This window comes from Salmo salar, chromosome ssa01 (assembly GCF_905237065.1).
Source record: "Salmo salar chromosome ssa01, Ssal_v3.1, whole genome shotgun sequence".
NCBI lineage: Eukaryota > Metazoa > Chordata > Actinopteri > Salmoniformes > Salmonidae > Salmo > Salmo salar.
In genome coordinates, this window is record NC_059442.1 from 168,813,094 (window position 1) to 168,837,867 (window position 24,774).

Here is a 24,774-nt window from a genome sequence, read left to right on the forward strand (position 1 = left end):
AATCAAATATTACACGGTAATAAGTGATAAATTGTTGTGATAAAGTGGTAAGTGATGATCATTATAATAATAATTGTAATAAAGTGGTAAGTGATAATCATGATAATTGTGAATAAGTGATAATAATAATAATTGCGATAAGGGATATATCCCAAAACAAACGTGATATCAACACCACCATAGTGGGTATTTTTTTTTTTTTTTGCCCTCTCGTAAAACGTAGCTGTCAACAAAACAGTTTTCAAGCACTGATGATAAAACCTGACATCTTCTCTGAAAAGAGAGGAGCTCTCGCTCTCTGGATACATTCAAATGGCACCCTGTAGTCCGAATATAGCGCACTACATTTGACCAGGGACCAGCACAGAGCTCTCATCAAAAGTAGTGCACTATATAGAGAATAGGATGTAATTTAGGATGTGAGATGCACACTAGATTCTACATGCGGACCCACGCTACAGGCTTATCAGCTTAGTGTGAGTCCTCAGAATCTTCTTGATAAGAAGCTGAAAGCTATTGCTTTTTAACATTATATGGTTACTCTTTCATATACTCTGAAGATAATTTTAACTTTCTGTTTCTTGTTTGTCTAAATGAAGGAGATCAATTTAAATAAAAACAGTATCAACATAGTTATTTGTTTAAAGCAATACACCCCATAAATATAGAAAACTGCTGAAAAACAGTGAGGATGGCTATGTGTGATGAGGAGAGGAAGCAAAACATTGCCTACTACACATCTCTCAGACAAATACAGAATAAACGTTTCACAGTGAAACAGATTTGTATGTACTTGTACAACAAAAATGTCAACACAGTAATTTCTAAAGAAAAAAAATATTGTCCATCTTTAAAACATTTCTGATCGGCACCACTCAGTTTATTCTGGTCAACGTTACCGGTCTTGGAGAATGATTTACGTCGCCGGATGTGGACGAAACCAGGAAAAAAAAGTGGGCTGTCACTAATTACCACAGCCACAAAGTCCCAATTGGATATATCCTAAAAAATTAATGAAAACAAAATAATGTGCTTTTTTTTTTTGGTCTTAATTTAACACTAGGCATGAGGTTAGCAGGCACAAGGTAAGCAGTGTGGTTTTAAGTTTATGGTTAAGGTTTGAAGAAGATAAAGTGTAGAAATAGGCGGGGTTTAGCCATAATTCAGACTTTGTGTCTGTGGTAACTAGTGACACACGGCTGAGAGCTAGACCAGAGCAATGGAAAAGTAGACAGCTAGCCTGGTAGCTAACTGCACAGGATGTGAAAACTAAACCAAACGTCTAATTTAAAGCAGCCCCTGGATGTACAACTACGTTTTGCTGCAAAGTTGACCCTAAACTGGAAAACATATTTGAGTTTTCAAACAAATGTAGTCGCTAACATCGTAGAGAAGAGAAATATTTTTAGATAGCTCCGCTAGCACAGGCAAAAGTCGTCAGCTATCGTTGAGTTTTACACATAGAGAGCAAATCAAATATATACACTTTTGTGGATTACGTAAACATATCAAACTAAGGTAATTTAATTACATTTTTTATGTTGGTGCAACTTATTTACAACAAGGACAGTTGGCGACATACCCAGTATGTGGATTTCATAAAAACTGTTTTGTCAGACAAGTTGGAATCGTCTCACTTCTGTGCCTGTCTGGCTAACGTCGCAACAAGCCAGTCTGACATGCCAGTCTCAACAAGCCAGTCTGAAGCCAGTCTGATAAGCCAGTCTGACAAGCCAGTCTGAACAAGCCAGTCTGACAAGCCAGTCTCAACAAGCCAGTCTGACAAGCCAGTCTCAACAAGCCAGTCTCAACAAGCCAGTCTGAAGCCAGTCTCAACAAGCCAGTCTGAAGCCAGTCTGATAAGCCAGTCTGACAAGCCAGTCTGAAGCCAGTCTGACAAGCCAGTCTCAACAAGCCAGTCTGACAAGCCAGTCTCAACAAGCCAGTCTGACAAGCCAGTCTCAACAAGCCAGTCTGACAAGCCAGTCTCAACAAGCCAGTCTGAAGCCAGTCTCAACAAGCCAGTCTGAAGCCAGTCTCAACAAGCCAGTCTGAATCCAGTCTGACAAGCCAGTCTGATAAGCCAGTCTGACAAGCCAGTCTGATAAGCCAGTCTGACAAGCCAGTCTCAACAAGCCAGTCTCAACAAGCCAGTCTGGACAAGCCAGTCTTAACAAGCCAGTCTCAACAAGCCAGTCTGACAAGCCAGTCTGAACAAGCCAGTCTGACAAGCCAGTCTGAACAAGCCAGTCTGAACAAGCCAGTCTCAACAAGCCAGTCTGACAAGCCAGTCTCAACAAGCCAGTCTGAAGCCAGTCTCAACAAGCCAGTCTGAAGCCAGTCTGACAAGCCAGTCTGATAAGCCAGTCTGACAAGCCAGTCTGATAAGCCAGTCTGACAAGCCAGTCTGAACAAGCCAGTCTGACAAGCCAGTCTGATAAGCCAGTCTGACAAGCCAGTCTGAAGCCAGTCTGATAAGCCAGTCTGACAAGCCAGTCTGACAAGCCAGTCTCAACAAGCCAGTCTGACAAGCCAGTCTGAACAAGCCAGTCTGACAAGCCAGTCTGATAAGCCAGTCTGACAAGCCAGTCTGATAAGCCAGTCTCAACAAGCCAGTCTGAAGCCAGTCTGACAAGCCAGTCTGAACAAGCCAGTATCAACAAGCCAGTCTCAACAAGCCAGTCTGAACAAGCCAGTCTGACAAGCCAGTCTGCTAAAACTTTTCTATTGGTTGCAGACGAAGACACCATTGTTGATTGATCAATCAAACGTGTAACGGGTATTTGTGACAGTTCGTGTCGGTATCTATCCACCGTTAACCCCTCAAAACAGACAGGCACCGTTTTATGACAGTATTTAGCGGAAGAAAAACAACAACATGTTAGCCAGTCCACGTTAGCTGTGTTAGTCTCTTAGCTCTGAAAATAGGGCAAAAATAGGCACTTATTTTATGTAACGTTAAAATAGGTTTTATTTACACGTTTCATCGCCTGTGATAGAACAGTATAGTCTACCTGTGTTGATGCCAAAAACACAACTCACCTATAGTCCCACTATATTTCAGTAGATACTGGAAATAACGTTCGCAGTCTTGTCAGCATCATTTAGAGACTCCCAGCAGCTACAGTGTTGCAGGTAGAAATCAATGATCTCAAGCCTCAATTTACACAAATACATACAACCCAGTGAACAGGGGCTTTGTTATCTTGTAATGACATCAAATATTTTTCACAATTTTAAAAGTAGAATAGCTACTATCGATATAAAAGTTATTTTCAACATCAGCGGGAATATCTATCCATAATGTACCAACCAAGATTTTCTGTGGTTTGACATGTTGACAGATCGACATTCACTCACCTGCTCACGATATTCTGTTGAACACAAATATATCGGCGTTTTAAACCCATCAATGAAAACAAAGATTTATTTTATGGAATATCAATCACTTGTATTATATCCCCTTTGTAATGTACATTTCAACGCACCAAATACAGGGCAGCAGAAGTGCAGGTATCGATATATTAAAAGGTAGCTAGGTGGCTGTAGAAACCAACGTTATTAAGACTGTTATTCTGTCACACGCACATGGGGCTCAAACTCAGCTCCGTGGAAATGAATACAAGTCCTCAATGATCACGTTCCCATTTACAAACGGATATTTACAAACGTTCTGTCATACTTTCACTGCCTGTGTTGGCTTAGTTTAACAAGTCCGTTTTCTATACATTTTCCGCTGTCTTTATAACGTTTATTTATTTATTTATTTTTCTATGCACGGGATTGTCACTTGATCTCCCGGTTAAACTGCCTTTTGCACAGTCAGAACTGGACTTTGGGAAACATTCGTATTGTGTCTAGTTTCTTTCATACAATTACCGGATTCTTGTTTTGTTTAAATCTAAATCTCATGTGGCACAAGGATGCGTTGAAATATAATAGATTTTAATGCAAAGTGGAATTTGCGCGATTCCGGGTTCCCGGTCGTGTGTTGATTGTGAGGAAGATCTCATACAGTGAGCGATAAGGTCGGCACCCCTCCTATCGGTGCGAGAACTGGCGTCCTCTGACCGCTATTTGTTTCCATGTTTTTTAGGTTTGTGTGATTTTACTAAAATGCATCACCAACAGCGAATGGCTGCCATAGGGACAGACAAAGAACTGAGCGACTTATTGGATTTCAGTGCGGTAAGCAATTGTTATAATATTGCAATGACCGAAACCAAGGCACCGACCTATCGGCGGCTGTTTATATTTTTTGATTTGTATGGCAATAGATAGACTCATGTTTTTTTTGGTATTCATTGTGAGATAGGCTATTTCTTTAAAAGTGTTATTTTTTTTTTTATTCTTCTCTGTACGTCTTTAACTCAAGGGTAAACAATATGATTTAAAGAAAGTTAAAAAGAATTGTGGTTTTCTATTACTAAGTGTTTTTTTTTCTTCCAAAAATATGTGCAGAGAAATATGATATTGCATTAGTAATTGTGTTGTTTCTATAGATGCGAAACAGCGATTTGAAAATGTTCCCAACATCAATGGTAGTATATCCCCTTTTAAGTATTTTTTCCTTGTTTCATTCTGTGCTAGAATAGAACATGATGAATAAGTTTTTCTCCTTGTCTTTTTATGCATTCTAGTGACAGCTCTCTCTGTCTATAGACCAGTCCCAGTCATAACTGCATGCGGGAGTAGCCCCATAAGACATAATAACAAATAGTCGATGCTTTATAACACATATGTTAAAGGTACTTTTCCAATGTCTATATTTTTATTTAATGTTAGGAATAACGAATAGTTGACTTTATTCAGACCTGTTCTGGTTGTGTCAAATATTTGTCTTTATAGAAACGCTTTATGTTCGTAAGTTTGGACAAGGAAACGTGCCTACGGTCATGTTTTCATTAACCAATAATGCTCGCAACTCTTGGTCAACTTCGAGCTAGCTGTCTGAGAAAAATATATAATGCGCTTTTTATGTATCAGGGTTAGAAAAAAAAATCCTACTTGATAATCCAGACATTTGGTCAGTGTTTTTACAGTTAGATAGGCCTACTTATAGCTACAGTATTACATCGCTGTTATTTCTGAGTAGGCTATAGGCACATTTTTCATATCCTCATTTTAAGGATACATATAGAATACACCCACTAGGGCTATAAGGATACATATAGAATACACCCACTAGGGCTATAAGGATACATATAGAATACACCCACTAGGGCTATAAGGATACATATAGAATACACCCACTAGGGCTATAAGGATACATATAGAATACACCCACTAGGGCTATAAGGATACATATAGAATACACCCACTAGGGCTATAAGGATACATATAGAATACACCCACTAGGGCTATAAGGATACATATAGAATACACCCACTAGGGCTATAAGGATACATATAGAATACACCCACTAGGGCTATAAGGATACATATAGAATACACCCACTAGGGCTATAAGGATACATATAGAATACACCCACTAGGGCTATAAGGATACATATAGAATACACCCACCAAGGGCTATAAGGATACATATAGAATACACCCACTAGGGCTATAAGGATACATATAGAATACACCCACTAGGGCTATAAGGATACATATAGAATACACCCACAAGGGCTATAAGGATACATATAGAATACACCCACTAGGGCTATAAGGATACACATAGAATACACCCACTAGGGCTATAAGGATACATATAGAATACACCCACCAAGGGCTATAAGGATACATATAGAATACACCCACTAGGGCTATAAGGATACATATAGAATACACCCACTAGGGCTATAAGGATACATATAGAATACACCCACTAGGGCTATAAGGATACATATAGAATACACCCACCAAGGGCTATAAGGATACATATAGAATACACCCACTAGGGCTATAAGGATACACATAGAATACACCCACTAGGGCTATAAGGATACATATAGAATACACCCACTAGGACTATAAGGATACACATAGAATACACCCACTAGGGCTATAAGGATACATATAGAATACACCCACCAAGGGCTATAAGGATACATATAGAATACACCCACTAGGGCTATAAGGATACATATAGAATACACCCACTAGGGCTATAAGGATACATATAGAATACACCCACTAGGGCTATAAGGATACATATAGAATACACCCACTAGGGCTATAAGGATACATATAGAATACACCCACTAGGGCTATAAGGATACATATAGAATACACCCACTAGGGCTATATCGATGTCCACATGTAGCATATACAGCAGAGATAGTCCATCAGGGAAATACCATTAGGGTATGGGTATGTGAAGCACCCTCTTGAAATTGGCTTGTGTTCCCACCATAGACCATTCTTATGCTTTATTGTGTTAGTGTGTTACAGCCTGATAATAATACTACACAGTCATTAAAAAAAAAAAACGTTTTCACTAGAACACATACTATTATTGATTGATTGATTTATTATTTAACTTTCAAACAATAAAAGAGCGTCTCTTGTAAAGTACCTTACTGTTTATTTTTCTTCCAGATGTTCTCTCCTCCTGTTAGTGGTAAAAACGGACCAATCTCCCTGGGAAGTGGACATTTTGCAGGCTCAAGTATGTCAATCACAACTCATTTAAATAACTCAATTCTAGTTGTGGATATTGCACATGTTGTTTAACATACCGTTGTTATCATTTTATTTTGTAGCGTCACATTTGTTCTCTTGTTAACAAGTTTACATATATTATCGGAGATGTCTTTTAACCTCTGGGGCACACACTGGTTGAATCAACATTGTCTCCATGTCATTTCAATGAAATTCCGTTGAACCGACATTGAATTGATGTTGAATAGACGTTTGTGCCTAATGGGTTAGCTTTGTGCATCAGATATTACATTGTACACCCACACACACACACACACACACACACACACACACACACACACACACACACACACACACACACACACACACACACACACACACACAATCAAACGTATAAATCATACACTATTATCAATAACCCTTTTTAAAGCTGTGAATATCTCTGTTGGTATTGACCGTGATAGTAGTGGGTTTACATGTGCTGTATAGTACATTGAAATTGTTCACACGTCTTTGGGACCTCCCACTCACTAGCCCCCGTAGCTGAGAATACCTGATGTTTCTTTAAGCGTCTGGCCTCAATGAAGACTCCTTTCCTCTTTGGGTATTAACAGCAGGTGTATCATACGAGTGGCAGTTCTACTACATACAGTTCAACTATACCGCCAATTTTCTGTGGGTTTAAAAGAGAGCGATGCTGAATTCTTTTTTTTTTTTTTTAACGCTGTTGTCGTTTGTAGACCTATGTGGTTTGCGGTTCACTATTTTGTCTCTGTAGCACAGTGGCAGACATGTTTGTGTTTTGGAATAGACTTTGCATTGTCATTTCTCTCAATAGGTAGGCTATTTCTCTCTGTAGGTACAGTAGGCTATTTCTCTCTATACTGTAGGTAGACTATTTCTCTCTATACTGTAGGTAGGCTATTTCTCTCTATACTGTAGGTAGACTAATTCTCTCTATACTGTAGGTAGACTATTTCTCTCTATACTGTAGGTAGACTATTTCTCTCTATACTGTAGCTAGTCTATTTCTCTCTATACTGTAGGTAGGTCATTTCTTTCTGTAGGTAGGTCATTTCATGTGGCTTTGTAGCATAATTTGTATCGTCATATTCCAATGCACCACTATATCAAGATTTTAATTTCTGCTATGGTAACGTACCAGTGGATATTGTACTTGTGGTGTGTTAAAGAGCAGTGGATGTGCGACAAAGGAATATATGTCAAATATATATATACTGTGAGAGAAAAAAGTATTTGATCCCTTGCTGATTTTGTTCGTTTGCCCACTGACAAAGAAATGATCAGTCTATAATTTTAATGGTAGGTTTATTTGAACAGTGAGAGACAGAATAACAACCAAACAAATCCAGAAAAACGCATGTCAAAAATTTTATAAATTGATTTGCATTTTAATGAAAATAAGTATTTGACCCCTCTGCAAAACATGACTTAGTACTTGGTGGCAAAACCCTTGTTGGCAATCACAGAGGTCAGACATTTCTTGTAGTTGGCCACCAGGTTTGCATACATCTCAGGAGGGATTTTGTCCCACTCCTCTTTGCAGATCTTCTCCAAGTCATTAAGGTTTCGAGGCTGACGTTTGGCAACTCGAACCTTCAGATCCCTCCACAGATTTTCTATGGGATTAAGGTCTGGAGACTGGCTAGGCCACTCCAGGACCTTAATGTGCTTCTTCTTGAGCCACTCCTTTATTGCCTTGGCCGTGTGTTTTGGGTCATTGTCATGCTGGAATACCCATCCACGGCCCATTTTCAATGCCCTGGCTGAGGGAAGGAGGTTCTCACCCAAGATTTGACGGTACATGGCCCCGTCCATCGTCCCTTTGATGAGGTGAAGTTGTCCTGTCCCCTTAGCAGAAAACACCCCCAAAGCATAATGTTTCCACCTCCATTTTTGACGGTGGGGATGGTGTTATTGGGGTCATAGGCAGCATTCCTCCTCCTCCAAACACGGCGAGTTGAGTTGATGCCAAAGAGCTCCATGTTGGTCTCATCTGACCACAACACTTTCACCAGTTGTCCTCTGAATCATTCAGATGTTCATTGGCAAACTTCAGACGGGCATGTATATGTGCTTTCTTGAGCAGGGGGACCTTGCGGGCGCTGCAGGATTTCAGTCCTTCACGGCGTAGTGTGTTACCAATTGTTTTCTTGGTGACTATGGTCCCAGCTGCCTTGAGATCATTGACAAGATCCTCCCGTGTAGTTCTGGGCTGATTCCTCCCCGTTCTCATGATCATTGCAACTCCATGAGGTGAGATCTTGCATGGAGCCCCAGGCCGAGGGAGATTGACAGTTCTTTTGTGTTTCTTCCATTTGAGAATAATCGCACCTACTGTAGTCACCTTCTCACCAAGCTGCTTGGCGACGGTCTTGTAGCCCATTCCAGCCTAGTGTAAGTCCACAATCTTGTCCCTGACAATTTTGGAGAGCTCTTTGGTTTTGGCCATGGTGGAGAGTTTGGAATCTGATTGATTGCTTCTGTGGACAGGTGTCTTTTATACAGGTAACAAGCTGAGATTAGGAGCACTCCCTTTAAGAGTGTTCAAATAAACCTACCATTAAAATTATAGACTGATCATTTCTTTGTCAGTGGGCAAACGTACAAAATCAGCAGGGAATCAAATACTTTTTTCCCTCACTGTATATACAGTACCGGAAAGAATTTGGACACACCTACTCATTCCAGGGTTTTTGTTTATTTTTTACTGTTTTGTACATTGTAGAATAATAGTGAAGACATTCAAACTATGAAATAACACATGGAATCATGTAGTAACCAAAAGTGTTAAACAAATGAAAATATATTTTATATTCGAGATTCTTCAAAGTAGCCACCCTTTGCCTTGTTGACAACTTTGCACACGCTTGGCATTCTCTCAACCAGCTTCATGAGGTAGTCACCTGGAATGCATTTAAATTAACAGGTGTGCCTTGTTAAAAGTTAAGTTGTGGAATTTATTTCCTTAATGTGGTTGAGCCAATCAGTTGTGTTGTGACAAGGTAGGGGTGGTATACAGAAGATATCCCTATTTGGTAAAAGACCCAAGTCCATATTATGGCAAGAACAGCTCAAATAAATAAAGATAAATGACAGTCCATCATTACTTTAAGACATGAAGGTCAGTCAATCTCTAAATATTCACGAACTTTGAAAGTTTCTTCAAGTGCAGTTGCAAAAACCATCAAGCGCTGTGATGAAACTGTCTCTCACGAGGACCGTCAACCCAGAGTTACCTCTATTGCAGAGGATAAGTCCATTAGAGTTAACTGCATCTCAGATTGCAGCCCAAACAAATGCTTCACAGAGTTCAAGTAACAGACGCATCTCAACATCAACTGTTCAGAGGAGACTGCGTGAATCAGGCCTTCATGGTCAAATTTCTGCAAAGAAACCACTACTAAAGAACACCATTTATAAGAAGAGACTTGCTTGGGCCAAGAAACACGAGCAATGCACATTAGACCGGTGGAAATCTGTCCTTTGATCTGATGAGTCTAAATTTGAAATTGTTGGTTCTTTGTGAGAGTAGGTGAACGGATGATCTCTGCATGTGTGGTTCCCACCATGAAGCATGGAGGAGGAGGTGTGACGGTGTGGGGGTGCTTTGCTGGTGACACTGTCAGTGATTTATTTAAAATTCAAGGCACACTTAATCAGCATGGCTACCACAGCATTCAGCAGCAATACGCCATCCCATCTGGTTTGCGCTTAGTGGAGCTATCATTAGTTTTTCAACAGGACAATGACCTAAAACACACCTCAAGGCTGTGTAAGGGCTATTTGACCAAGCAGGAGAGTGATGGAGTGCTGCATCAGATGACCTGGCCTCCATAATTACCCGACCTCAACACAGTTCAGATGGTTTGGGATAATTTGGACCACAGAGTGAAGGAAAAGCAGCATAAGTGCTCAGCATATTTGGGAACTCCTTCAAGATGGTTGGAAAAGCATTGATCATAAAGCTGCTTGAGAGAATTTCAAGAGTGTGCAAAGCTGTCATCAAGGCAAAGGGTGGCTACTTTGTAGAATCTAAAATAGATAATCTATTTTGATTTGTTTAACACTTTTTTGATTACTACATGATTCCATATGTGTTATTTCATAGTTTTGATGTCTTCACTATTATTCTACAGTGTAGAAAACAGTAAAAAAGTAAAGAAAAATCCTGGAATGAGTAGGTGTTTCCAAACTTTTGACTGGTACTGTATATATATATAAATATATATATCTTTAAACATTTTCTGAAAGGGGAGAAGAGATTCTGGCATGGATAGTGTCCTGGTTTTTTGTAGGTGTTGAATGAGTCAGTTCCTAACTTAGACCATGCTACTGATGCACGGCTTCCTGTTTCTAAGGAGGCCACTGCTTCCTGTTTCTAAGGAGGCCACTGCTATCTGTCTCTAAGGAGGGCACTGCTTCCTGTTTCTAAGGAGGCCACTGCTTCCTGTTTCTAAGGAGGCCACTGCTTCCTGTCTCTAAGGCGGACACTGCTTCCTGTCTCTAAGGAGGCCACTGCTTCCTGTTTCTAAGGAGGCCACTGCTTCCTGTCTCTACGGAGGCCACTGCTTCCTGTGTCTAAGGAGGCCACTGCTTCCTGTCTCTAAGGAGGCCACTGCTTCCTGTGTCTAAGGAGGCCACTGCTTCCTGTCTCTAAGGAGGCCACTGCTTCCTGTGTCTAAGGGGGCCACTGCTTCCTGTCTCTAAGGAGGCCACTGCTTCCTGTGTCTAAGGAGGCCACTGCTTCCTGTGTCTAAGGAGGCCACTGCTTCCTGTCTCTGAGGAGGCCACTGCTTCCTGTCTCTAAGGAGGCCACTGCTTCCTGTCTCTAAGGAGGCCACTGCTTCCTGTTTCTAAAGAGGCCTAAGCACAGTGTTGTTTGTGTATGGATGAATGTGTGGTTGACAAGCCTAATGCCAATGCATAGGCCTAGTCTATCACGGAGTTGGATTAAGCATTTAATATTGAATCACCCACATTTTTTATTTTTTTTAATAATGGCAATATGGGATTATCCTAAAATATAATGACACGTAACTCTTTCATCTTCTAGATACCTCGCTCGCTCACTGTCTGTTTTTAAGATCCCAATGGTTATTTAAGGTCTTGGCAACTTCCATGTTACGCTCCTCGTTTTAGGCTGCGTCCCTAATGCCATTATAGTTCACTACTTTCACTACTTTACTTTAAAGAAGTGCACTTTATAGGGAGTAGGGTGCCATGTGAATTGTATTGTAGGGTGGCAAGGAAGGGTGGGAGGCGGGTACGAACACTGCTCTACCCTGTTGCCACGCAACTTGGAATTGGCAAACGATAGAGGGGAGGAAATGTTTAATAAAAGTGTGAATTGACAAACAAAGAAGAAGAAAAATAAATAAATAAATAAATGAAAACCCCAAATCTTATAAGTGTACTGTACACAGACCTAAATGTAAGCTATTTTTATTTTATTTATCTTTTCAAGCTGAAACATCAGAGGAGGTGATCACTAAAAATCCATCTGTGGCATTTCTATTTTTCTTTTGTGAGAGAAAAGCAAAGCTGTACATAAACAGTCAGTGAAGCTCAGCCCCTCTTCTGGCTGTGCCAGAGTTCCGTGTGTGTGTGTGTGTGTGTGTGTGTGTGTGTGTGTGTGTGTGTGTGTGTGTGTGTGTGTGTGTGTGTGTGTGTGTGTGTGTGTGTGTATGTGTGTGTGTGTGTGTGTGTGTCTCTGTGACAGAGTTCCACTGTATGAGGAGAGATTTGGGTGAAGGCGGAAGATAGGCCCTGATGGCATGCCATATTTTTGTTCTCCTAATCGGGCATAGCATTATTAAGACACCGTTCAGGGGTAAATACTGTCTTAATAATATCCTGCAACGTTCCATTTGATCTACTTCTACACAGACTCTGTTCCAAATGGCGTCCTATATAGGAGGTTAAAAACTTGTGCTATGTAGGGAATAGGATGCCGTTTGGGACGTAGACAGATAAAGTACTTCCAATGCAAGCCTGACTGTTCCCTGCTTTCTCTATTCAACATGATCTGTTTTGGTCACGCCTGTCAGTCAAAAAGAGACTGATTACATTCAAAATAAAGACGAAACAAGGAGAAGAGGGAAGCGAAACCTGGATTCCTTCCATATCGCCCAGCCGTATTCCTAGCCCCTTTCTCATCTCTCTCTCTCCTCTTCCCATCTCTCTCTGTCTCTCTCTCTCTCTCTCTCTCTCTCTCTCTCTCTCTCTCTGTCTCTCTCTCTGTCTCCTCTTCCCGTCTCTCTCTCTTTGCCTCTCTCTCCTCTTCCCGTCTCTCTCTCTGCTCTTCCCATCTCTCTCCCTGCCTCTCTCTTTCTTTCTATCTATCTCTTTTCTCTTTTCTCTCTCTCTCTCCCTCCTCTCTCTGCCTCTGAGACTAGTTTTAAATTGTCTTACTCTCAGGAAGCAGAACGGGCCTGACAAAAAAAACCTGAGCCATGCTGTAATTACTGCTGCGGATTAGGAATTAATGGGTGTTTTAGCTATAATGGCAGATATTATTAGCAATATTTATAGTATTTAATGCTAATAATTACTAGCTCTAATAAAGATAATAATTTCAAGGTTGTATCTGAGTCGTGTACTATTTTTCTCCTCAAAACCTCATAGGTTGATATTAATAATTGATTCATAAGTCTCCACAATGTGTTTTTAAGCCACCGAGACAATTTCCCGTGGCTTGAGCGACATATAAACCACAGACACTAAAGCTTTATGATGTTACTAAAGTCATTTGTGATGGAGATGTGTGCAGTTATTTCCATTAAAGTTAAAGCTGTAATTCAAGGTTGATTTGAAGAAGTGCCACTTTAATTCATTTAAAGTCGTTTCCGTTGAAATCCAGAGGATGGCAGAGGATTGTAGTCTGATTAGGATGGATGGACATGGATGTTTTATACTGAGGATTGTATTTCTGAAGAGTTACTTTATAGTCTGATTAGGATGGACATGGACATTGTCTGCAGTCTAATCAGCTGTGGCCTATGTATAAGCATGTCAATGGTCAACTCAAACCCATACACAACATCTAGGCCTTGTGTAAGTGGAGACTTTCTATATTTAAACGACTTAAATATGTCAGTTGATTACATAAAAATAAATAAAGAAGGGAGCACGAAAGGGACCTTGAAAAAAAAACAATAGCAATTGTGGGTTTACCAATTTCAGATTTAAATACAAACCTGAATTTAAAATGTTCTTTCACTGGCCTTTCACACCTATCCCATAATGTCAAAGTCAAATGTTTTTATTTTTACATTTTTAATTTTTTTTAATTATTCATTACAAATGAAATCTGAAATGTCTTGAGTCAATAAGTTTTCAAACCCTTTGTTATGTTCCAAAACATGCATCCTGTTTGCAACAAGGCATTAAAGGAATACTGCAAAAAATGTGGCGAAGCAATTCACTTTTTGTCCTGAATACAAAGTGTTATATTTGGGGCAAATCTAATACAACACATGACTGAGAATCACTCTCCATATTTTCAAGCATAGTGGTGGCTGCATCGTGTTATGGGTATCCTTGTAATCGTTAAGGGCTGGGGAGTTTTTCAGGATGAAAAGAAACAGAATGAAGCTAAACACAGGCTAAATCCTAGAGGGAAAAACCTGGTTCAGTCTGCTTTCCACCAGACACTGGGAGATGAATTCACCTGACTGCGTGGCCACACATGTCTCCAACTCATCACATTTGCAGACGCCTGATTACCAACAATGACGAGACAGTCTACAGGAAGGACGTGAGGGCCCTGGCGGAGTGGTGCCAGGAAAATAACCTGTCCCTCAACGTCAACAAAACAAAGGAGCTGGTTGTGGACTTCAGGAAACAGCAGAGACAGCACGCCCCCCCCATCCACATCGACAGGATGAAAAGCTTAAAGTTCCTGGAAACAGACAGTGTGTTGAAGAAGGTGCAACAGAGCTTCTTCAACCTCAGGAGGCTGAAGAAATGTGGCTTTGCCCCTAAGACCCTCACAAACTTCTACAGATGCACCACTGAGAGCATCTTGTCGGGCTGTATCACCGCCTGGTACAGCAACCGCAGTGCTCTCCAGAGGGTGGTGTGGTCAGCCCAACGCATCATCGAGGGCACGCTGCCTGCCCTCCGGGACATCTACACCACCCGGTGTCACAGGAAGGCCAAGAAGATCATCAAGGACCTCAGCCACCAAAGCCACGGCCTGTTCACCCTGCTATCATCTACAAGGCAGAAACAGTACAGGTACAAAGCTGGGACTGCGAGAGACTGATAAACAGCTTTTTTCTCCAGGCCATAAGATTGTTGCAGGGTCCCCACGAGCCGGCTACCACCCGGTACTCTACCCTGAACCTTAGTCAATGTTCTCTCTCTGTCTCTCTCTCTCTGTCTTTGTCTCTCTCTGTCTCTCTCCCTGTCTATGTCTCTCTCTCTGTCTGTCCCTCTCTCTGTCTGTCTCTCTTTCTATCTTCCTCTCTCTCTCTCCCTCTCTCTCTCATACACACACACAGAGAGAGAGAGAGAGAGCGTGTTGGTTTTATCGACTGTCAATCACCACCTTCCGGAGACACCTGAAACCCCACCTCTTTAAGGAATACCTAGGATAGGATAAAGTAATCCTTCTAACCCCCCCCCCCTAAAAGATTTAGATGTACTATTGTAAAGTGGTTGTTCCACTGGATATCATAAGGTGAATGCACCATTTTGTAAGTCGCTCTGGATAAGAGCGTCTGCTAAATGACTTAAATGTAAATGTTAGGGAAGAGGAGTCCCTCCTTGGCTCTTAGACCTTAGTGTTGCGATGTTAAGTAGGTATCCTTAGTGTTGCGATGTTAAGTAGGTATCATTAGTGTTGCGATGTTAAGTAGGTATCCTTAGTGTTGCGATGTTAACTAGGTAACCTTAGTGTTGCGATGTTAAGTCGGTATCCTTAGTGTTGCGATGTTAAGTAGGTATCATTAGTGTTGCGATGTTAAGTAGGTATCCTTAGTGTTGCGATGTTAAGTAGGTATCCTTAGTGTTGCGATGTTAAGTAGGTATCCTTAGTGTTGCGATGTTAAGTAGGTATCCTTAGTGTTGCGATGTTAAGTAGGTATCCTTAGTGTTGCGATGTTAAGTAGGTATCCTTAGTGTTGCGATGTTAACTAGGTAACCTTAGTGTTGCGATGTTAAGTAGGTATCCTTAGTGTTGCGATGTTAAGTAGGTATCCTTAGTGTTGCGATGTTAAGTAGGTATCCTTAGTGTTGCGATGTTAAGTAGGTATCCTTAGTGTTGCGATGTTAAGTAGGTATCCTTAGTGTTGCGATGTTAAGTAGGTATCCTTAGTGTTGCGATGTTAAGTAGGTATCCTTAGTGTTGCGATGTTAAGTAGGTATCCTTAGTGTTGCGATGTTAAGTAGGTATCCTTAGTGTTGCGATGTTAACTAGGTAACCTTAGTGTTGCGATGTTAAGTAGGTATCCTTAGTGTTGCGATGTTAAGTAGGTATCCTTAGTGTTGCGATGTTAAGTAGGTATCCTTAGTGTTGCGATGTTAAGTAGGTACCCTTAGTGTTGCGATGTTAACTAGGTAACCTTAGTGTTGCGATGTTAAGTCGGTATCCTTAGTGTTGCGATGTTAAGTAGGTATCCTTAGTGTTGCGATGTTAAGTAGGTATCCTTAGTGTTGCGATGTTAAGTCGGTATCCTTAGTGTTGCGATGTTAAGTAGGTAACCTTAGTGTTGCGATGTTAAGTAGGTATCCTTAGTGTTGCGATGTTAAGTAGGTATCCTTAGTGTTGCGATGTTAAGTAGGTATCCTTAGTGTTGCGATGTTAAGTAGGTATCCTTAGTGTTGCGATGTTAAGTAGGTATCCTTAGTGTTGCGATGTTAAGGAGGTATCCTTAGTGTTGCGATGTTAAGTAGGTATCCTTAGTGTTGCGATGTTAAGTCGGTATCCTTAGTGTTGCGATGTTAAGTAGGTATCCTTAGTGTTGCGATGTCAGACGTCCTTTGTCCTCCTCTTGTCGTGTCCCGTGTATATATGTATTTACATCTTTTCGTCGCATAAGTTTTTATATATTTTTTTCTAAAAACTGAACCTCAAAACACTCTCCTGCAACCCGCCTCACCAATTAAAAAAAAGTATTATTTACCTCAAATCTGAAATCCACAACAGAAGCTAGCCAGAGGTTAGCCAGAGGTTAGCCAGTTCACTGGCTAATGTCGGATTTCAGCTAGCCACGGTTGGCGGTCATCAGCTATCCCTTAGCTCGAAAAGCTATCGCCAGTTTTGTACAGCGTGACTCAGACCAGAGCACACCGGACCTATTTTCTCTCCATATCCCCGGATTTCTACCGCAGGCTCTGGACATCTACACCTGGATCTTGTAGCTAGCTTGCTGCTACCTGAGTGACTATTGGCTAACGTCGGTCCCGGAGCTAACACCAATTATTCCGGAGCTAGCCAGCTGAAGAGTTCCATCAGCCACTCCTGGGCTACAATCACCTATCCGGACCCGTTTTACTGCCGATGCGGAGCCCCATTGGGCCTTCACGACTGAACTACCGACGTTATCTGCCCGAGGGAGTTATTCCAACTGGCCCCTCCGTCGCAACGTAACCGGAACGCCCATCTGCGGCCCGCTAATCGTTAGCTGTCTTATCGGCTGCTATCTGAATAGGTCTATCGGACAATTTTCTTGGGCCACTATAACTATAACTATTTTGTCAATTGGATTGGTCCCCTCTACCACACGGAAACCCACTAATCTACAGACGGAAACGCACGAGGTGGCTGAAAACAGACCTCCCTCCATCTTCTGCCAGCTTGCTACCTATGGCCCGGCTAGCTGTCTGAATCTCACTGGACCCTTATGATCACTCGGCTAAGTATGCCTCTCCTTAATGTCAATATGCCTTGTCCATTGCTGTTCTGGTTAGTGTTTATTGGCTTATTTCACTGTAGAGCCTCTAGCCCTGCTCATTATACCTTATCCAACCTTTCAGTTCCACCACCCACACATGCTATGACATCTTCTGGTTTCAATGATGTTTCAATGACAATATCTCTCTCATCACCACTCAACGCCTAGGTTTACCTCCACTGTATTCACATCCTAGCATACCTTTGTCTGTACATTATACCTTGAAGCTATTTTATGGCCCCCAGAAACCTGCTCCTTTTACTCTCTATTCCGGACGTCATAGACGACCAATTCTCATAGCTTTTAGCCGTACCCTTATCCTACTCCTCCTCTATTCCTCTGGTGATGTAGAGGTGAATCCAGGCCCTGCAGTGCCTAGCTCCACTCCTATTCCCCAGGCGCTCTCTTTTGATGACTTCTGTAACCGTAATAGCCTTGGTTTCATGCATGTTAACATTAGAAGCCTCCTCCGTAAGTTTGTTTTATTAACTGCTTTAGCACACTCTGCCAACCCGGATGTCCTAGCTGTGTCTGAATCCTGGCTTAGGAAGTCCACCAAAAACTCTGAAATCTTCATCCCTAACTACAACATTTTCATACAAGATAGAACGGCCAAAGGGGGCGGTGTTGCAATCTACTGCAGAGATAACCTGCAGAGTTCTGTCCTACTATCCAGGTCTGTACCCAAACAATTTGACCTTCTACTTTTAAAAATCCACCTCTCTAAAAACAAGTCTCTCACCGTTGCCGCCTGCTATAGACCACCCTCTGCCCCCAGCTGTGCTCTGGACACCATATGTGAACTGATTGCCCCCCATCCATATTCAGAGCTCGTGCTGCTAGGTGACCTAAACTGGGACATGCTTAACACCCCGGCCGTCCTACAATCTAAGCTTGATGCCCTCAATCTCACACAAATGATCAATGAACCTACCAGGTACCACCCCAAAGCCGTAAACACAGGCACCCTCATAGATATCATCCTAACCAATTTGCCCTCTAAATACACCTCTGCTGTTTTCAACCAGGATCTCAGCGATCACTGCCTCATTGCCTGCATCCGTAATGGGTCAGCGGTCAAACGACCTCCACTCATCACAGTCAAACGCTCCCTGAAACATTTCAGCGAGCAAGCCTTTCTAATCGACCTGGCCCGGGTATCCTGGAAGGATATTGACCTCATCCCGTCAGTAGAGGATGCCTGGTTATTTTTTTTTTTAAATGCCTTCCTCACCATCTTAAATAAGCATGCCCCATCCAGACCTGACTGCCCTTAACCAACACAAAAACATCCTGTGGCGTTCTGCATTAGCATCAAACAGCCCCCGTGATATGCAACTTTTCAGGGAAGTTAGAAACCAATATACACAGGCAGTTAGAAAAGCCAAGGCTAGCTTTTTCAAGCAGAAATTTGCATCCTGTAGCACTAATTCCAAAAGGTTCTGGGACACTGTAAAGTCCATGGAGAATAAGAGCACCTCCTCCCAGATGCCCACTGCACTGAGGATAGGAAACTCTGTCACCACTGATAAATCCACTATAATTGAGAATTTCAATAAGCATTTTTCTATGGCTGGCCATGCTTTCCACCTGGCTACCCCTACCGCGGTCAACAGCCCTGCACCCCCCACAGCTACTCGCCCAAGCCTTCCCCATTTCTCCTTCTCCCAAATCCAGTCAGCTGAGGTTCTGAAAGAGCTGCAGAATCTGGACCCCTACAAATCAGACGGGCTAGACAATCTGGACCCTTTCTTTCTAAAATGATCTGCCGAAATTATTGCAACCCCTATTACTAGCCTGTTCAACCTCTCTTTCGTGTCATCTGAGATTCCCAAAGATTGGAAAGCAGCTCCTGTCATCCCCCTCTTCAAAGGAGGGGACACTCTTGACCCAAACTGCTACAGACCTATATCTATCCTACCCTGCCTTTCTAAGGTCTTCGAAAGCCAAGTCAACAAACAGATTACCGACCATTTCGAATCCCACTGCACCTTCTCCGCTATGCAATCTGGTTTCAGAGCTGGTCATGGGTGCACCTCAGCCACGCTCAAGGTCCTAAACGATATCGTAACCGCCATCGATAAGAAACAATACTGTGCTGCCGTATTCAATGACCTGTCCAAAGCTTTCGACTCTGTCAATCACCACATTCTTATTGGCAGACTCAATAGCCTTGGTTTCTCAAATGATTGCCTCGCCTGGTTCACCGACTACTTCTCTGATAGAGTTCAATGTGTCAAATCGAAGGGCCTGTTGTCCGGACCTCTTGCTGTCTCTATGGGGTGCCACAGGGTTCAATTCTTGGGCCGACTCTCTTCTCTGTATACATCAATGATGTCGCTCTTGCTGCTGGTGAGTCTCTGATCCACCTCTACGCAGACGATACCATTCTGTATACTTCTGGCCCTTCTTTGGACACTGTGTTAACAACCCTCCAGACAAGCTTCAATGCCATACAACTCTCCATCCGTGGCCGCCAACTGCTCTTAAATACAATTAAAACTAAATGCATGCTCTTCAACCGATCGCTGCCTGCACCTGCCCGCCCGTCCAGCATCACTACTCTGGACGGTTCTGACTTAGAATATGTGGACAACTACAAACTTCGGCTTCGGCGATGTCATTTACAAAATAGCCTCCAATACCCTACTCAATAAACTGGATGCAGTCTATCACAGTGCCATCCGTTTTGTCACCAAAGCCACATATACTACCCACCACTGCGACCTGTACGCTCTCGTTGCACCCCATTATTTCTATTTCTACTTTGCACTTTCTTCCACTACAAATCTACCATTCCAGTGTTTTACTTGCTATATTGTATTTACTTTGCCACCATGGCCTTTTTTGCCTTTACCTCCCTTATCTTACCTCATTTGCTCACATTGTATATAGACTTATTTTTCTACTGTATTATTGACTGTATGTTTGTTTTACTCCATGTGTAACTCTGTATTGTTGTATGTTGTCGAACTGCTTTGCTTTATCTTGGCCAGGTCGCAATTGTAAATGAGAACTTGTTCTCAACTTGCCTACCTGGTTAAATAAAGGTGAAATAAATAAAATAAAAGTCCTTAAGTGTTGCGATGTTAAGTAGGGCTTTCTTTTCTCAGTCATTTTTCTCTTACCGCCTATTAGCCGTTCATCTTGTAACAGCTTGAAGCCATTTAAACACCAATTAACTAATAAATCTGCTTTTATTAAGTTGTTTTCCTTTGCTTTGTGTGTTGAGAGGAGTCAAGCAGTCACACCAATGACTTTAACCACTTAAACAAGATAATTGGTTCAGTGAATTGCGAAGCGAAAGAGAGAGAGAGAGAGAGAGAGAGAGAGAGAGAGAGATGGGGTGATTCCAGTGGTCTCCAACTTGAAGACTGAATTGTAATAGCATGGTAAAATACCAGGTTATAGAAGTGGTCCTAACTGCTGTTAGTACTTGTATTTTAATGGAGTGCAAACGGCACCACCGATAGTCTTACATTTGTGTTTGTGTGCATGTGTGTATGTGTGTATGTGTGCCTGCATGTGGTTGTGTGCTTGTGTGTGTGTGCGTGCGCACATCCATACTCATTCAGCAGCGCAGAGCAGGACAGAGAAGGACAGAGAGGAAGAGGGAAGAACAGAGAAGGACAGAGAAGAACAGAGAAGGACAGAGAAGAACAGAGCAGGACAGAGAAGAACAGAGAAGAACATAGAAGGACAGAGAAGAACAGGACAGAGAAGAAGAGGGAAGAACAGAGAAACAGAGAAGAACATAGAAGAACAGAGCAGGACAGAGAAGAACAGAGCAGGACAGAGCAGAGCAGGACAGAGCAGAGCAGAGCAGGACAGAGCAGAGCTGGACAGAGCAGGACAGAGCAGAGCTGGACAGAGCAGGACAGAACAGAGCAGGACAGAGCAGAGCTGGACAGAGCAGAACAGAGCAGGACAGAGCAGAGCTGGACAGAGCAGAACAGAGCAGAGCTGGACAGAGCAGAACAGAGCAGCACAGAACAGAGCTGGACAGAGCAGGACAGAGCAGAGCAGGACAGAGCAGGACAGAGCAGGACAGAGCAGAACAGAGCAGGGCAGAACAGAGCTGGACAGAGCAGGACAGAGCAGAGCAGGACAGAGCAGGACAGAGCAGAACAGAGCAGGGCAGAACAGAGCAGGACAGAGCAGAGCTGGACAGAGCAGGACAGAACAGAGCAGGACAGAGCAGAGCTGGACAGAGCAGAACAGAGCAGGACAGAGCAGAGCTGGACAGAGCAGAACAGAGCAGAGCTGGACAGAGCAGAACAGAGCAGCACAGAACAGAGCTGGACAGAGCAGGACAGAGCAGAGCAGGACAGAGCAGGACAGAGCAGGACAGAGCAGAACAGAGCAGGGCAGAACAGAGCTGGACAGAGCAGGACAGAACAGGGCAGAACAGAGCTGGACAGAGCAGGACAGAGCAGAGCTGGACAGAGCAGGACAGAGCAGGGCAGAACAGAGCTGGACAGAGCAGGACAGAGCAGAGCAGGACAGAGCAGGACAGAGCAGAGCTGGACAGAGCAGAACAGAGCAGGACAGAACAGAGCAGGACAGAGCAGAGCTGGACAGAGCAGGACAGAACAGAGCAGGACAGAGCAGAGCTGGACAGAGCAGAACAGAGCAGGACAGAGCAGAGCTGGACAGAGCAGAACAGAGCAGAGCTGGACAGAGCAGAACAGAGCAGCACAGAACAGAGCTGGACAGAGCAGGACAGAGCAGGACAGAGCAGGACAGAGCAGGACAGAGCAGAACAGAGCAGGGCAGAACAGAGCTGGACAGAGCAGGACAGAGCAGAGCTGGACAGAGCAGGACAGAGCAGGGCAGAACAGAGCTGGACAGAGCAGGACAGAGCAGAGCAGGACAGAGCAGGACAGAGTAGGACAGAGCAGAACAGAGCAGGACAGAGCAGGACAGAGCAGAGCAGAGCAGGACAGAGCAGAGCAGAGCAGGACAGAGCAGAGCAGAACAGAGCTGGACAGAGCAGATCAGAGCAGAACAGATCAGAACAGAGCAGAACAGAGCAGATCAGAGCAGAACAGAGCAGGACAGAGCAGAGCAGGACAGGACAGAGCAGGACAGAGCAGAGCAGAACAGAGCTGGACAGAGCAGATCAGAGCAGAACAGATCAGAACAGAGCAGAGCAGAACAGAGCAGAACAGAACAGAGCAGAACAGAGCAGATCAGAGCAGAACAGAGCAGATCAGAGCAGAACAGAGCAGGACAGAGCAGAGCAGGACAGAGCAGGACAGAGCAGGACAGAGCAGAGCAGGACAGGACAGAGCAGGACAGAGCAGGACAGAGCAGAGCAGGACAGGACAGAGCAGGACAGAGCAGAGCAGAACAGTGGAATGTAACCAGAGCTATTTCCACAGAATAAATATTCTCTCATGAAAGAGTGGCCTCGGCCTTTCTCCCAAATAGGGTGTCATTTTGGACGCAGGCTTTGTCTTTGTCTGGCCTGGGCTGGGCTGAGCAACGGCAAGCCTTGTCTGGCCTGGGCTGAGCAACAGCAAGCCTTGTGTGGCCTGGGATGAGCAACGGCAAGCCTTGTCTGGCCTGTGCTGAGCAACAGCAAGCCTTGTGTTGCATGGGCTGAGCAACAGCAAGCCTTGTGTAGCCTGGGCTGAGCAGCGGCAAGCCTTGTCTGGCCTGGGCTGAGCAACAGCAAGCCTTGTGTGGCCTGGGCTGAGCAACGGCAAGCCTTGTCTGGCCTGGACTGAGCAACGGCAAGCCTTGTGTGGCCTGGGCTGAGCAACAGCAAGCCTTGTGTGGCCTGGGCTGAGCAGCGGCAAGCCTTGTCTGGCCTGGGCTGAGCAGCGGCAAGCCTTGTGTAGCCTGGGCTGAGCAGCGGCAAGCCTTGTCTGGACTGAGTGTGTGAGTATGTGTGAAGGGGGGGGCTCCTTTTCCTCTTCTCTCCAGGGACTTGGGTCTATGAGAAGAGAGAGAGAGAGAGGAGCAGGGGTCTATGATTGGGGCAGAAGAGAGAGAGAGAGAGAGAGAGGAGCAGGGGTCTATGATTGGGGCAGAAGAGAGAGAGAGAGGAGCAGGGGTCTATGATTGGGGCAGAAGAGAGAGAGAGAGAGGAGCAGGGGTCTATGATTGGGGCAGAAGAGAGAGAGAGAGAGAGAGGAGCAGGGGTCTATGATTGGGGCAGAAGAGAGAGAGAGAGAGAGAGGAGCAGGGGTCTATGATTGGGGCAGAAGAGAGAGAGAGAGAGAGAGAGGAGCAGGGGTCTATGATTGGGGCAGAAGAGAGAGAGAGAGAGAGAGAGAGGAGCAGGGGTCTATGATTGGGGCAGAAGAGAGAGAGAGAGAGGAGCAGGGGTCTATGATTGGGGCAGAAGAGAGAGAGAGAGAGAGAGAGAGGAGCAGGGGTCTATGATTGGGGCAGAAGAGAGAGAGGAGCAGGGGTCTATGATTGGGGCAGAAGAGAGAGAGAGAGAGGAGCAGGGGTCTATGATTGGGGCAGAAGACAGAGAGAGAGAGGAGCAGCAGGCCCAGGGGTCTATGATTGGGGCAGAAGAGAGAGAGAGAGAGAGAGAGGAGCAGGGGTCTATGATTGGGGCAGAAGAGAGAGAGAGAGAGAGAGAGGAGCAGGGGTCTATGATTGGGGCAGAAGAGAGAGAGAGAGAGGAGCAGGGGTCTATGATTGGGGCAGAAGACAGAGAGAGAGAGGAGCAGCAGGCCCCGGGGTCTATGATTGGGGCAGAAGAGAGAGAGAGAGAGGAGCAGCAGGCCCAGGGGTCTATGATTGGGGCAGAAGAGAGGAGCAGCAGGCCCAGGGGTTTATGATTGGGGCAGAAGAGAGAGAGAGAGGAGCAACAGGCCCAGGGGTCTATGAGAAGAGAGAGAGAGAGAGGAGCAACAGGCCCAGGGGTTTATGATTTGGGCAGAAGAGAGAGAGAGGAGCAGCAGGCCCAGGGGTCTATGATTGGGGCAGAAGAGAGAGAGAGAGAGGAACAGGGGTCTATGATTGGGGCAGAAGAGAGAGAGAGAGAGGTGCAACAGGCCCAGGGGTCTATGATTGGGGCAGAAGAGAGAGAGAGGAGCAGCAGGCCCAGGGGTCTATGATTGGGGCACAAGAGAGAGAGAGGAGCAGCAGGCCCAGGGGTCTATGATTGGGGCAGAAGAGAGAGAGAGAGGAGCAGCAGGCCCAGGGGTCTATGATTGGGGCAGAAGAGAGAGAGAGAGAGGAGAGAGAGAGAGGAGCAACAGGCCCAGGGGTCTATGATT

General features: G+C 44.0%; 1 protein-coding gene across 3 annotated transcripts in view; it reads left to right on the forward strand.

Annotated features, from left to right (window-relative positions):
- Window positions 1-3,624: 3,624 nt before the first annotated feature.
- LOC106572331 (transcription factor 4) overlaps window positions 3,625-24,774 on the forward strand; it is a 513,525-nt gene continuing 492,375 nt past the window's right edge. The window contains exons 1-3 of one of the 3 annotated variants that reach the window (XM_045694032.1): window positions 3,625-4,188; window positions 4,503-4,541; window positions 6,546-6,615. In XM_045694032.1, the coding sequence (XP_045549988.1) occupies window positions 4,117-4,188; window positions 4,503-4,541; window positions 6,546-6,615 (181 nt within the window). In that variant the 5' untranslated portion in view covers window positions 3,625-4,116. The remainder of the gene's footprint in view (window positions 4,189-4,502; window positions 4,542-6,545; window positions 6,616-24,774) is intronic. The other 2 variants (XM_045694014.1, XM_045694023.1) reach the window with 2 other exon arrangements.